Below are 15,202 nucleotides of genomic sequence, written 5' to 3' on the forward strand. Positions count from 1 at the left end.
CCTTGTCAAGTGTGAACAGGCAGTAAGAGGCAAGAATGATGCCACCACAGTAATGGCCTGAGCCTCGATAACAGACCCCCCACCCAAAATGTGTCAAATGTCCTTGGGGGAAGACATTGTCCCACCACTGCTATGGCTGCCACCAAGAAACTGTCTGGGCTCCCGCCCCACACCAGTGAGGACGGTCATGCTCAGGATCAAGTCTTACAGGGACACAGCACAGCTCCATCAGTCTCTGTAAAAGAAGGGCATTCCTTTTCCCACCACCGGACATCAACTCACCTCTCTGCCTCCACAGAGAGAGAGAAAGGCCAAGACTTGACCCCTGCTTCACTGTGGTCCTCAGTGAAGAGAAGGATCATAACTGCTCATGGGAAGTATCTACTGGGAGCAGAACTAACGGATGAAGAAACTAACAAAGGCCATTTCAAAGAGAATCCATCTTAAGATTTAGTCCCTCTTAGAGCTACAAAGATTTTATATCCAAGATAAAAGTTGATGCCAAAAAAAAAACAAACCTGGATTCTCTTTCTCTGCCAACGTATATACTGCATATACATGATGGATATAAATACTCCTCTGGCTTTTATCATGAATGGAGGTAGCTGGACCTCTGGACTCTTGTGATGGCTACAACAAGGCCGCCGGGCAGACTTCTCAAATACACCTTCTCACCTACCATAAGAAGTAAGGGTGAGATTGTTCAGTGAAAAGAGTCTAAAACTCCACACCCAAACTGTCCATGATGAGTGTGGACAGAATGAAGACAATAGCACATGCCATATGGGGGGTGGGGTAGGGGGTCGTATATGACCTAGCTTTAACCAATGAGATTCAGCAGAGGTCTCACTTGCTTTCGTAACAAAGGGACAGATGTGAGGGTTCTGCCCTTTCCCCTCCTCATCTAGCCTCAAAATGGAAGAATGTGCTGGAAGCATCAGGATAAAACATCAGAGTGGAAAGACTAAAAACAGCTGGTTCCCTGATGGTACTGCTGAATAATTAAATCATTTGCCTCAGAGTTCCTAGCAAAAATGACAAATTGCGACTTGTTTAGAAAGCAGAAGTGAGATTTTTCATTACTTACAGCAGTCCAAATGCAAGTGCTTCAAGTCTGAGAAAGATTACTCCTATACATCCTTTCTTAGGTTGCTACTTGAGAATTTGCCCTAGCAGAACAAAGGAGAAAATAAGGAGAAAAGAGACAGAGGTGGAATCTAGGAAACAGTGGATGCATGCAGGAGAACAATAAGGAGAACTCCCAGGAAGACGGTTTTGGAGCAGGCCTGTCTAGAACAGCTGATGAAGCAGGTGGTGGAGAGCTGGAGAAGAAGAAACTTTGGGAAGAGGCATATTTTGAGATTCAATGCTACCCATGCAAATTTGGGAACTGTGGAAATGCTAAAGATCTAATCAAGAAGAAAGACAATCTCTAGGAAAATCAAAGAAACAAACAATTGTAAAAACGGAAAGCACAGCAACCTAGTTAGCCATTCAATGAACAGTATTTACATGGTTGTAATCAGGGAGTTGAAGTTTAATATTTGTCATTTTTTAGGCATACCTTCTTAGTGTATGTATTCATGGGGAGTTAATTATGGTCAGAGACTAGAGAATAATCATAAAAGTACAGATGACAGAGGTTGGGAAGGTCCAGAGGTAAAAGAAAGTCCAAAGAAGCTAAGAACCTATTAATAAAACCAGAAGATAGGACTGATTATTGACAAAACTATTAGAGAAATAAAAACATAAGCATATGATTTCAAACGGCAAAGGTTAGAAAGTATAGGGAATCCAAATATAAGGACACAACTAAATGACAGTGGGGAAATAGGAGAGGGTAGTCAGTGATCCACTCTCTTCAATTTCTCTTTAGAATTCACAATTTACAATGTACTAATGTGACTTAAAACTATGGGGTAACATGTCTCTAAGTTCTATATAATTTCTCCAATTGTTTAAACAGAATTTACTCATGGCAATTCTGTTTTTGGTTTATATGGTAGCAGAAAGCCCAGAGATAACCTAAACATTGTGAATCAAGAAGTAGTAGTATAAGCATATTATTTGCATTTATAGAGATACTCATAGAGGAACTAGAAATATAAACAGTTCAAATAGGTTCCCTATAATAGTAGAGTCTTGGCCAAGGAGGTGTGGGGCCAGGGACTACTTCATTCACCATAAACCCTCAGTATTATTTAATTTTTAATATCATGGCATATACTAATTTAGTAAAAATAAAAACATGTACCTTAAAAAAAGAAACACTGAAAGCAAAGAAAACTGAAGCAATATGCAAAGCAATATGACACAATGAAAAATGTAGAGAACGTGACTGAGTGACAGGCACTTTCCTGGCTCTGATGAAGTCTCTGTTGTGTGCAGTAATTTATTCTGTGCTTTCAGAGGCGTCTGCTGCTTCACCTGCAGTTTTCCTTTGAGATGGAAGTCCACAATAAGTAAACCTCCTGCTCCCAGCACGAGCACTGTGCTCTGGAGAACATGAAAGCTGATAATCATCTCTTAAAATTTATGTCACTCATATTTGTTGTTAATGTTTAATCCTTGGAGGCTTTCTGGTCCAGGTAACTATTTTCTTGCATTATATTTAATCATTTCTACCCTCTTTATTTTTAAAACTCTGGCACAAACCATTTTACCTGCCAGCTTCTTTCAGTTTCATGTCATCAGCTATCCGATAAAAGTGCTGAAATGTATCGTAAATTTACAAAGAATCTGGCCAACTGGAGACAGGGAAAGAATTTTTTAAAAGAATAAACCTAAGAGCCCACACAGGATTGTGGTTTCTACATCAGATCAAAAAAAAAAAAGACTAACATGAACATTAAGATATTAGCTGGGAGCCAATTTTATCATTTTAATTTCCGCTCTTTATGCAAGAGACCGGCTGAACAATAGCCAATAATAGTAAGTGTAATGGAAAATCGAAAGACTTATCTACACTGTAATTAAGAAAAGAATGAAGATTAAAGTTGGAGCTAATTATAAAACATATGGTATAACTTTGCATTGCCATCTATTTGCCACTTCAGATAACGTATTTTTCATTTACTCTCCTCCATGAGGGATTAGTCAATTAAACATTTCACTCCCTCCCCCTAAAAAGAAAAAGATGGATGGAAAACTTTTTTTGTCACACTCAATGAAATGAACAGTTTCTTAGGCTGATTAATCCTTGGCAACATACAGAGAACATATACAGAACCAAGAGAGCAGATACACCAAGTGCTAGAGCATAAACATTTAGTTTCATGCCTGAGAGGGAAATGCTTGCCTTCTGCTGAGAAGGTGGGAGAGGGGCTGTATTTAGCATGTTTTAATTATCAAAGGATGATGTACTGGTCTTTCTTTAACCACCCTGAAGCTCAAAAATTGGGAATAAATATCCGGCCACATTCTTTGGCATTTTTATTTACATATTTTAAATTAAAAAAAATTTTTTTTGCAATATTTATTACTTGATGCAAGGAAAAGCAATTACCTCTTGGTGTTTTGAGATTTTAGCACTTGTAACATAACCTATCCCTTGGGTAAAGAGAGATGGCATGCCTAAATGCAAGGTAAAAATTTAATGCTATAAAACTTGATCTTTCCCTTCCCTTATTCTAGAATGCAAATGATAATATTACTAAAGACAACAACAATAATAACAACTGGTGGCGCTGGGTTCCATTTTCAAGAATGAAGGGCAATTTAACAGTCACTCTGGCACAAAGTTCTGCGTAAGGGTAATTTATAAAATATTTATAAATTAACTGTATGACATGTTAAATTCTACCAAGTAGAACTTCAAATTTTATTCCTGATACTTTCAGCAACATCCTCAGATGAAATGCAAAAAACATAACATTAAAATTGGATAGGCTCAAAAGGGCTTGAGGAAACATGTTCTCGGGACCATTTCTGTTCTGAATTGAGAATTTCCTGCACAGCAACCAGTTGGAATTCATGACCCCCTGGAGGCTGCAGGATATTTTATTCTCACTCTTGTGCAGGCCACAGGATGGAGGCCTCTTAATTGAAACTGCCTCTTCAATTTCTCTTTAGAACTCACTGTTTAATTCAAACATCAAATATTAATTAAAACAACCAAGTAAAACAGCTCTTCACAATCAGAGCACTACACTGGCTCTCCAGTTCTTTAAACAGAAGCCACCAATGGCAGCTATTTTGGTTTGTTTTCTGTATTTAGCCTAGTAGGGTGTTTTTGCCCCCCAACACCAAAGACAAAAAAAAAAAGAGCAATAACAAAGATGAGAGTGGAGCTGAAGACCATGCCCAGACACAGGCCCATTTCTCTGAGAATAAATGTGTCTGCTTTATTTTCACATTTATCTCGGAGGCAGAGCCCACTGGAGCACAAATCAACTCTATTAATGTTATCACTTAATTAAAATTTGTATTAAAAATGATGCTGGGTAAAGCGAAATGCAAAATAAGACCAAGAACTTGTCTGGAGTCCCTCCCAAATTCTTTGTCACGGACCCCGCCACCTTACTCTGAGCATTCTGAGCACCACAGAGAGCTGACTGTGCCTGAGAAAATAAAAACCACTGAGGGGCTGACCCTCACCCCCAGCTCCCACCCCAGGGTGCCCGGGGCCTCACCTCCAGCTCCTGCTCCCTCTGCAGGGCGAACTGCTTGAAGGACTTGACAATGAGGCCAGCATTGGAGCAGTCGTAGACGAATATGGAGGGGCTACCCATCCACGTCTGCAGGTCGTATATAGACAGAGGGATGTACTGAGTGTAGTTCTGGAAAAGAAGACAGTGCATGTTTGTGACTCACACCTGGAGAAGTCTGCCTGCCCACCAGGACCTGCACCTCCACGAGGGTCCCATGCATGGGACCTGCTGCATATAACGTTCTGCACACTGTAGTAGAACAGCAGTAGTCGAAGCTCCCCACCATCTGCCCGTTTCAATCAGACAGAGGCGGGCAGTGGTCACAGTTCAACCCCGGCTGGAGCGCCTCTCCTCCTCTGTTCGGCTCTCTCCTCTCCTCCCCTTGGGAGCACACCCACTCCACTGAGGGATCTCCTTCCACGTGTCCCATCACGGCCCCTTCACACCCACCCTTCCTCTGCCACCCACCTGCAGTCAAACCACAGCCTTCTCTATAAAGCCCAAGGCTCTGTGTGCTACTCTGTTCACCATCTACTCCAAAGCTTCTCCAGGCTTATATAACAGAACCCATTCTTCACTTACAAAGTCAGCTTGGAAGAGTTGACTAGGTCCTCAGATGTGAAGGGTTTCCCTGCAGCCCCCTTCATTTCAGTCCTACCGGTAAGCGCTTTATCCTTTAGATGACTGAAATCACACTGAAGGTGTACAAGTGGATTTGGCCCCATAAACTTTTTTCAAATCACACAACAGTAACATATTAACATGAATCTGCTAAGTGAAATATTATTCTGGACATGCTGTACTCTTCAGTACTTGAAACCACTCCAGCAATTACTGGTAAACATAGAAAGGAATGGCCTTCATCTCAGCAGAGAAATTATTAAAAATCCACACTCAAAAGTAACATTTTTAAGCAATTCTTCTGCACAGAACACCCCACTTATTTACCGTTCCTCGGGCACTAATGGTTTAAGTGGTGAAACTCCAGCAGAAATCAATTCTGTGCACTTACAAGAAAGGTGACGGTGTTCCCTCAAGGCTGAGCCACAAACATTGTCTCTGGTATTGCCAAGAGGATCATTTCTAATTCAACAGAGAAAACGGGCAGAGGACCGGAAGACCAAACCAGGCCTGGAAAAGACTGCCATCAACGTGATGGCAAAAGCCTTTTTGTTAAGCACACTCGTCACCAGCTGCACATGCCACCCCAGACAGGGGAGGACGTGCCAGCAGCACAGGTGTAGTGGGGATGCAGGCATCTTCGGCACAAAGGGACCACCCTCTGCTTATGCCATGCCATTTCACCCTGCAAAATGCAGTCACCTGGTGTCTTGCTCACTGTCACTGCAGAAGGTTAGAGAACACTTGAATATGCTCTCTCTAAATAAACTCTCACGGAAGGGTTCTAAAGAAAGCAGTTCTTCCTAATGAACCTATAAATGCGGCACCCAATCAAAATACCAGCAGGGGTTTCCTTTAACGGAATTTGACAAGAGATTCTAAAGTTAGTGCTGAAGAGACATTTATAAGAATACCCCCTCAAAAACTGTGAAGAAAGAATAACCAGTGGGGACTCATGCTGGCAGATATTAAATACATTATAAATCTCTATTGTAATCACAGGATGCTATCAGGGAAGGAGAGACAAACAAATAAAACAGGAGGCAAAGCCCAGAAATAGACTCACAAATATAACTGTAACGGCAGTAGCATTTTACCCCAGTGAAGAAAGAATGAACCATTCAACAAGTGATTCTGTAAAATCTAACTGATCATTCAATACTGCCATCTGAGATTTCACACACAAAATAATCAGGACAGATTTAAAAAATAAATAAAAAGAGAATAACAGATTTAAAAATTTGTTTGGTGTAAGAAAGACCCTCTTAAACATACGAAAGAAAGAAAAATGTAACAGCATAAAAATTAAATAATTCTGATAAAAGTGCATATCAATGACAAGCAATTTAAGAATGAAGTAGGTACAATGTATGTGACATAGGGTCTGTACTGGGGATATGTGTATATACAAGCTTGTACTGCAAGTCAACGAAGACAAAACAACACACAACAGGCAAAGGCTGCACACAGGCAAGTCACAGAAGAAACATGATGATCAACAATTATGAATGTTTCACTCTCTGGATTAATCATGGAAATGTGAATTACAATGAGAATCATCCATCTATCTACCTGTCTTCATCCAGCAAACTGGAAAAAAATATAAAAGGTGAATAAAGCCCCATGTTGACAAGGATGTTCAACAGGGCGCCAGCTCATCATTGCTGTGAGTATAAATTTAGGAAGATTTTTTGGGAAGGCAATTTGGGTGGTTCTTAAAATTTTTTAATGTACATGCCTTTGACTTCTAGGTGTCCATCTTATAGAAATACTTGCATTTGTATGTACAGGGATCTCTGATACTTTCACTGGTAAAATCCTGTAAGCTGTCTACATGCTACTGTGGAAAAGACTGCCAGTCTACAACCTATTTTTTCCCTCTTCATCATCAACACAAGTTTAGCTGAGCACTGTTCCCAGTTTCCTTTGCAGCTAAGTCTGATCTTGCAGCCCAATTCTGACCTACGGGACATGATCAGAAATGTGTCCAAATTATAAGTGCTGCCCTAATGCTCACCCCTTCTTCCTTCCCTTCCCAGGAAAAAATGCAAACATGGCAGGCCTTTGACTGTACAGGGGGACTGGAGAGTTGTGTGATGGAAGGACTTGGGCTCGGTGTCACGAGACAATGCCACAGCAGGCCCAGATGGCCCAGAGGGACTGTCACAGACAACCTTGGATCCTAATATATCCAATATGAAGGGATCATTAAGCAAAAGGGGCCCATACTATGGAACACCATGCAAGGTTATTTATAGGCACTGACATGGAGGGATGTCAGAGGCTTGTAATGATTTTTAAAATGCAAGTATTAGAACCTCATATATAATATGATCCCATTTTGTGTGTAAAGCACCACATCCCCAGCACGTAAGTTGAATGAAATAAGAACTCAGCAGGCATGTGCTAAGGGGAAGGTCCTATAAATGGTGCTGAAAGAACATGGAACGGCTAAGGGCTGCTTTCTCTGACCTGGGAGGTGACAGGGGAGTGGGGGCTGGTAAGAGAGTGTCACATCTATTTAAGACCTCTTTTCTCTTGGAGCATTTTAGAATAGAAATAACTTGTATTTTTTAAAAGACAAAATGTACATAACTACTAAAAGGAGGGAGGAAAAGGGTAAGCTCTGGGGTTCACTATAACGTACATTCATTAAGTGTTTCATAACCAGCAGGTATCACGTGTTATCTGTACAAGTATAAAGGCTTCAGCTAAGCCGCACTGGACAGAGCAGACACGAGTCAGTGCCTCCCTGGACACAGCAGGAAGAGCAATCCTCTCCAGCCCTCTCCTCAGCAGCCTGCCTCCCTTGCTGACATGCAGGTCCCACTGCTATGCGGGGGTGGGGGGCGTGGGTTGGTGAGGTGTTGAAAATGAATCCGTTAAGTGTGCAGGAACACCCCTACACTGATAGGAGAAAGGATTTTAGCACCAGCCTAGGAAACCATCGCATTTTTATATACCAGCCACACTCGGCTATTTATCTGCTTCCCACAAGGTTCTAGCTCAGCGACAAGTGGCCACAAACGGCTGGGGCAGTTCTGACCCCCTTCCTGCCACCCCTTCATCCCCAGTACTGTCGGGAAAGGGTGATCATCTGTCATCTTTGCTGCCTTCTAGGTACAGCCCCACAAGACCCAAAGAAGGGAAGAAGCATGAAATAAAATATATTTTAAACATACTGAGTTCTGAAGTCTAGCCTTTGTAACTGAAATGTAATTTTTATATTTCCCCAAAATCAAAAGTTACTTTTTAAATTTCTGAGATACAAAGGTAATTAATGGTGATTCATTAAAATAATGAAGCACTAATCCATCAGGAAACGTGTTAAGCATTTTCCTTTCCATTCCCTGTGCCTTTTGCTGCCCCTGAAATGATTCAAGCAGAGTTGTCAGCCACTGAGCCCCACTGGAGGGCAGAACTGCCTCCATTCTCTAATGCCTGTCCAAGGGACAGCATGCAAGGAGCTTTCAGAATTGGTCTTCAGCCTCACGATTTTTAGTTGTGAGAGGGGATGGCATCCTAGGCTGTCCACAGGGACGCTTGGCAACAGAGAATGGCTTGGATCCATTCCTCCACACAGACGGGCTGCGTGGTGGGCGCAGCCTCTGGAATGCCATTTGAGGAGAAAGGGCCTTTGTAGCTGAGGTGGAGGCACCCCAGCCCTGTGGGCGTTTGGGGCTGGTCACTCAGTATGGGGCCCATCCCACACCCATACCCAAGCAGGCACTGCCACGCCTGGCAGCATCCCTGGCCTCAACCCACTACCTTCTAACAACACTTACCCCTCTCTGCCAGTCGTGACAACCAAAAGGTTTCTGGCGGCGGTGGTGGTGGTGGTTTAGTTGCTAAGTTGTGTCCAACTTCTGTGACCCATGGACTGTAGCCTACCAGCCTCCTCCATCCATGGGATTTCCCAGGCAAGAATACTGGAGTGAGTTGTCATTTCCTTCTCCAGGGAATCTTTCCAACCCAGGGATCAAACCCACTTCTCCTGAATTGCAGGGGGGTTCTTTACTGCTGAGCCACCAGGGAAGCCACCAAAAGATCTCTGGATATTTAAATGTGCTCCTGAGAGGGAGGAAAGCCTCTTTGATGAGAACCTCTGCCTTTGAGGAGAGACAATTTCATTTAAAGCAGGAGCTGTATTCTGCAGTTTAGTAAGCCTGTAAAACTTGGAAGTCTGTGTCCCTGGAGGAATACAAAATCAACTCTATTAAACCACATGGAGGAAAGTGGCCTTTGAGAACTAATCCTTATTAGAACTTGAGCAGGTGGATCTCATTTCCCATCTCGGAAGGATCCTGGGGAGTCTGTCAAGCTTCAGCCAGAATCACGGTTTTGCAAACCTGCAAAGGGCAGCCAGCAGGATGCTGGCTGCAGCGAGTGAGTGGAGGACAGAAGCAACACTCAAAGTGCAACTATTTCTATCCCGTGCAATATCCCCATGTCTTCTAGGCCGAACCAACCTACACAAGCTGGAGAAGTCAACATCCCCCGCACCGAAGGCCGCCTGGAACACTCCAGGGCCTTTCAGGCAATGGTTTGGTTTCTCCCCCACCAAAAACTACAAGTACAGAGAATTCCTGACCAAAGCATCTCTCCTTTTTCTTGAAAAAAACATATCCAAGGCCATGTTTTCATTTCAAACAAAGAAAAAGAAATAGGTTTTAGATAATTTATTCATTACACTCCACTTTAGCTGTCAGGTTATATTAAACATCAAAAAAAAAAAAAAAAAAGCCACATGCTTCATCAGACTGTCATCACAGCTGAGTCAACCACAGAGGCGGCCGAGCACCGGGCCCCCAGACATGAGCGGGGAGGAGGTGCACTTTGTTCTCCAGGTAAAGCCAGCCACCTCCCAAGAAGTGGCTCTCTATTTCTGAGCAGATTCTAAGTTCAGACAGCCCCTAACTCCTACTGGTTCAGCTCACGAGTTTTTGACTTCACACTGGGGCACAGAGACATCCATGCAGCAGAAACTATACTCTGAATGTCAGTTTTTTCTGGGCCAGTCACATGCAGTCCTTGGCACCGGGCCACAGCAGTGAGCACACCTCCCAGTTAGCTCACAATCAGGAGGGTGAACAACCGACACACTTATGATTATCCAGGACACAAACAACCCTTCTGTTGGCTGATGGATTCTTTATCACTGAGTCACCTGGGAAGCCCTAGGTTAGGTGCAACAAATGCGTTTTCAGCTTTTGGTATTTCCAAGTATGGTGTCCTTATGGGACAAAACCCCACTGTAACTGTACATCTGCTAAAGAACTCAAAATATGAGCCAGGAGTCTTAGCCAGAGTACAATGGCATCCTCCCAAGGGTTTTCTGGTAAAGTCCCCAAGGGTGCATATTTCCTCTGACCTCACAGGCAGGAAGACCAGGCGCATCTGCATGCGGCCCCCTGGCTTTCTCTGGATGGTAAAGGCATCTGCACGTGGCTGTTCTCAAGGAGAGCAGGGGAGCATGGGTTAGCAGAAGATTCAGCTTCCTTCTGAAGGAACCAGCAGCGGAGGTGATGGCCCAGAGATGCTAGGTATGGGGTAGTGGTACTTGTGAATCAAACGCTCCAGGGTTTAAGTCACAAGCAAACTCCTTAAAACCCTTAAGGCTGAAGGTTTATTGGTTTTTTTGATACTTTCTCTGCCTTTCCTTTATCGTTGTTTAGTCATTAAGTTGTGTCCGACTCTTTTCAACCCCATGGGCTAAAGCCTGCCAGGCTAGTCTGTCCGTGGGATTTCCCAGGCAAAAATATTGGAGTGGGTTGCCATTTCCTTCTCCAGGGGATCTTCCTGACCCAGGGATTGAACCTGCATCTCCTGCATTGGCAGATGAAATCTTAACCACTAAGCCATCAGGGAAGCCCTCTTTCCTTTATTACCGCTCAATAATTGTTTACCCTATGAGTAATGTTAAATAAATGTTATTTAAATAATAGAATGTATTGGTTTGGAAAAATTGCACACCACTATCAAATAGGTATCTCTTATTCTGGTTTAGTATATAGTTCATTACTGAGTCTGTTGAAAGATGGATCATAAAGGTTTTTAAATGTGCTATTATCAAAGGATGTATTTGTGATTTTTTAGAATCAATATTTGTGCCATACCACATTTAACATTTATTACAATTGTTACTTTACCAATACTAAGAGTATAGCAGTCCCCCTCCTTGAAAAAAGTTGGTAATTTTACTGTAAACTTGGTCTTTCCAGCATCTTTGTTTATGCTTGCAATGGCTGAAGACCATTAGAAAAAATTCCATTTCTTCAGGAGAAGAGTTAACAAACTTTGGATGAGATCTTTATAAGAACTTTAAACTTTTTTTTTTAATACTATTTTCTTGATGCTGAGACATAAAACTTTAGACCATATCTTAATTGATTTCTCAGATATTCTATATTTGAAAACCAGATTTATGGAGGAAGAGTTCTCAAGTGAGTGTGCATCAGAATGGCCTAGAGGGCTTGTTAAAATGCAGATCTCTGGGGGCCTCCCTGGAATAGGCTTCTCTAAGTCTTCAGTAGGGTGTGATAATTTGCATGTATCATAAATTCCAAGAATATCGCTGCTACCATATTTTAAGAATTCCTGGTGCAGACAGTGCAAATGCTGGGGCAGAGAACATTCACTTTCCAGTTTGAGTGTCACCTGTTCTTCCTATGGATCATGGAGAACACTTCCTTTTTCCATCCATGATTTAACATTTTACATGTAATGATCAGGAAACACTTTGCAGATGATACTTATATAAAAATATCCATTCATCCATGAGTTGACATGTAAGAAGAGTTTTAACTACGAATTCAATTTCTTTGATTGATCTAGGGCTATCAGATTTTCAACCTCATTTTGGGTCACTTTTGGAAAGCTGTATCTTAAATGGCATTTTCCATTTAAGTTGTTAAATGTACTGGTATAAAATTATTAACATTCTCTTATCTTTTCAATGTCTATAGAATATGTGGTGACATCTTTCATTCCTAAATGTTGTCTTTTCTCTTTTTTTTTTGCTACCTAGACTTGTTAATTTACAGACGTTTTTCAAAAACCAAACTTTAGCTCCGTTAACCTTCTGTACAACCTGGTCTCTGTTTTACTGATTTATGCATTGTTCAACATTTTCCAGTTTCTTAAGGTAGACATTTATATTTTTAAGTCTTTCTTTCTTTCTGTATAAGAATTTAATAAGGCTATACATTTTTATATAAGCACTGCTATAGCTACATCCCACAAGTTTTGACAAGTCATCTTTTCATTACTGTTTAGTATGAATTATTTTCACTGTCCCCTGTCATACCTTTTTTGATACATATATTATTTAATTTCAAAATACTGAAGGATTTTCCAGGCAGCACACAATTTCAGATTCTGTGGTCAAGGAATAGACTCTGTATGCTTTCAACCCTTCAAACTTTATTGAGACATTTATTTTTGTAAGGCAGCACAGGCCTTTCTCTTGTTCTATGGGCATTGGGTGTAGGGTTCTGGTAACTGAGTCAGAGCAATTGATGGTCTTTTAAGTGATTTTTTTTTTTTAATTAGAAAAATATACCATGTCTGGAGTTTTCTTTGTGAGAAATTTTTTAATTATCAATTTTAACATTGGTTTTAACCTATCAATTACTGCCAGACTATTACTCAAATACTGGATATGTTTCTTTCTCTAACTGGTCCTGACAATCTTGCTTTATGTATCTTAAACTCTATTAGCCATCTAGGCATTCAGGATAGTTATATCTTCCTGATGAACTGACTTGTCTGGTACATTGCCTTCATCTCTGGCAAAACTTTTTGTCTCGAAGTCTATTTTCTCATTAGTAATACAGCCACTTTGGCTCTCTTTCAGCTAGTCTTTCATGATATACCTTTTTACATTCAAGCATCTCTCAGGACTTCCTTGGTGGTCAGTCCAGTGGCCAAGACTCTAAGCTCCCAATGCAGGGGGCATGGGTTCAACCCCTGGGGAGGGAACTAGATCCCACATGTTACAACCAAGAGTTCACAAGCCACAAATAAAAAGAGCCTGCATCTGTAACGAAGATCGAAGATTCTATGTGCCACAACTAAGACCTGGTACAACCAAAATAAATAAATAAATGTAAATATTAAAAAAAGAAATACAGTGCATCCCTTGCTGACAGCAGAAAGTGTGATCTTGCTTTTTATTCAGTGCGACATAAACTTATAAAACACAAAGAATGAGTGAAGTTCTAGAAGATAACTAGTCTGCACTTCAAAAAGTCAATGTCCACTGTTCAGAAAATGGAAACACAAGTCATAGAACGGGAGGGACTCTTTTAAAAATGAATATCTGATAAGCGACTAGTACCCAAATGTAAAAGGAACTCTTAAACTGAGAGAACAAATAGTCCTATTAATTGATAAACGTGGGCAAAAGATATGGAAACCCCACCAAAGAAAACATACAGATGGCAGCCAAGCATATGAAAAGATGCTCAACATCGTATGTCATTAAGGAATTGCAAATTAAAAGGATATACCACGATGCACCTAATTAGAATGGCTAAAATCCAGAACACTGGCAACAACAAATGTCAAGGAGGATGTGGAGCAACAGGAACTACCATTTATTGCTGGTGGGAATGCAAACGACGCAGCCACTTTGGAACAGGGTTTGCCAATTTCTTAGAACGCTAAACATAACAGCCAATCTAGCAGTGGCTCTCTTAGGTATTTACCCAAATGAGAAGAAATCTTATGTCTATACAAAAATCCACACAAAAGTTTAGAACAGCATTATTTACAATTCCTCAAAACTGGAAGTAACCAGGATGTCTTTCACTAGTGGTACATCCAAATAGTGGAATCTTTTTCAGTGGCAAAAAGAAAATGAGCTCGCTAGCCAAGAAAAGACATGAAGGAAATTTGAATGCATACTCCTAATTGAAAAAAGCCAGTTTTAAAACACTACATTCTATATGGTTTTAACTATATGATATGCTGGAAAATGTAAAACTATAGAGACAATAGGATACAAAAACATATTTAACCCCTATATGAAACATATAATGGATCAAGACACACTAGGTTATCCCACAAAGGCAAGGTATATTTAATACTAGAAAATCATATATCTTTCAATGCATTTCAAGTTTAAAGGAGAAAAATCATACCATCATCTAACACATACATACAAAATGGCTTGGGGGGAAAAGCAACATCTATTGATGACTTGAAAAAATAAACTAGGAATAGAAGGGCATCTTTTTAAAAAATATTTGTATAATGTTGTGTTCATTTCTACCATACAACAACACTGTGGTGGTTGTGGTGGTTTAGTCGCTAAGTCGTGTCCGACTCTTGCGACCCCACAGACTGTAGGCTGCAAGGCTCCCCTGTCCATGCGATTCTCCAGGCAAGAATACTGGAATGAGTTGTCATTTCCTTCTCCAGGGGATCAAACCCAGTTCTCCTGCATTGCAGGCAGATCATTTACTGACTGAGCTATGAGGGAATCAGTCATAATTATACCTATATCCCCTCCCTCTTGAGCCTCCCTCCTTTCCCCCATCCCACCTCTCTAAGTCATCACAGAGCGCCAGACCGGGCACCCTGTGTGATACAGCAACTTCTCATCAACTATCCACTTTACACACAGAAGTGTACATATATTGATGCTACTTTCTCCATTTGTCCCATTCACTCCCTCCCCCAACTGTGTCCACAAGTCCATTCTTTACACCTGTGTCTCCACTGAGAAGGGCACCTTTTAATCTGATAAGGGCTTTTCTTATTTTTTATTCTTTTTACAAATATCTATAGCAAATATCATACAGTGATGCAGACGACGCACTCCTTTCAAAATGAGGAATGAGACAAGGACATGCAGTCACCACTCCACTCTCTGGGAGGTGCTGGTAGCACAGAAAGATACAAACAATAAACAGCAGGACTGGAAGGAA

The 15,202-nt window shown here is 41.2% G+C and overlaps 1 protein-coding gene across 2 annotated transcripts in view; it reads right to left on the minus strand.

Moving 5' to 3' along the window:
- RPTOR (regulatory associated protein of MTOR complex 1) overlaps positions 1 to 15,202 on the minus strand; it is a 321,928-nt gene that overhangs the window by 168,719 nt on the left and 138,007 nt on the right. For both annotated transcript variants that reach the window (XM_068976432.1, XM_068976431.1), the window contains exon 5: positions 4,632 to 4,778. In XM_068976432.1, coding sequence (XP_068832533.1) covers positions 4,632 to 4,778 — 147 coding nt within the window. The remainder of the gene's footprint in view (positions 1 to 4,631; positions 4,779 to 15,202) is intronic.

This window comes from Capricornis sumatraensis, chromosome 8 (assembly GCF_032405125.1).
Source record: "Capricornis sumatraensis isolate serow.1 chromosome 8, serow.2, whole genome shotgun sequence".
NCBI classification, from domain to species: domain Eukaryota; kingdom Metazoa; phylum Chordata; class Mammalia; order Artiodactyla; family Bovidae; genus Capricornis; species Capricornis sumatraensis.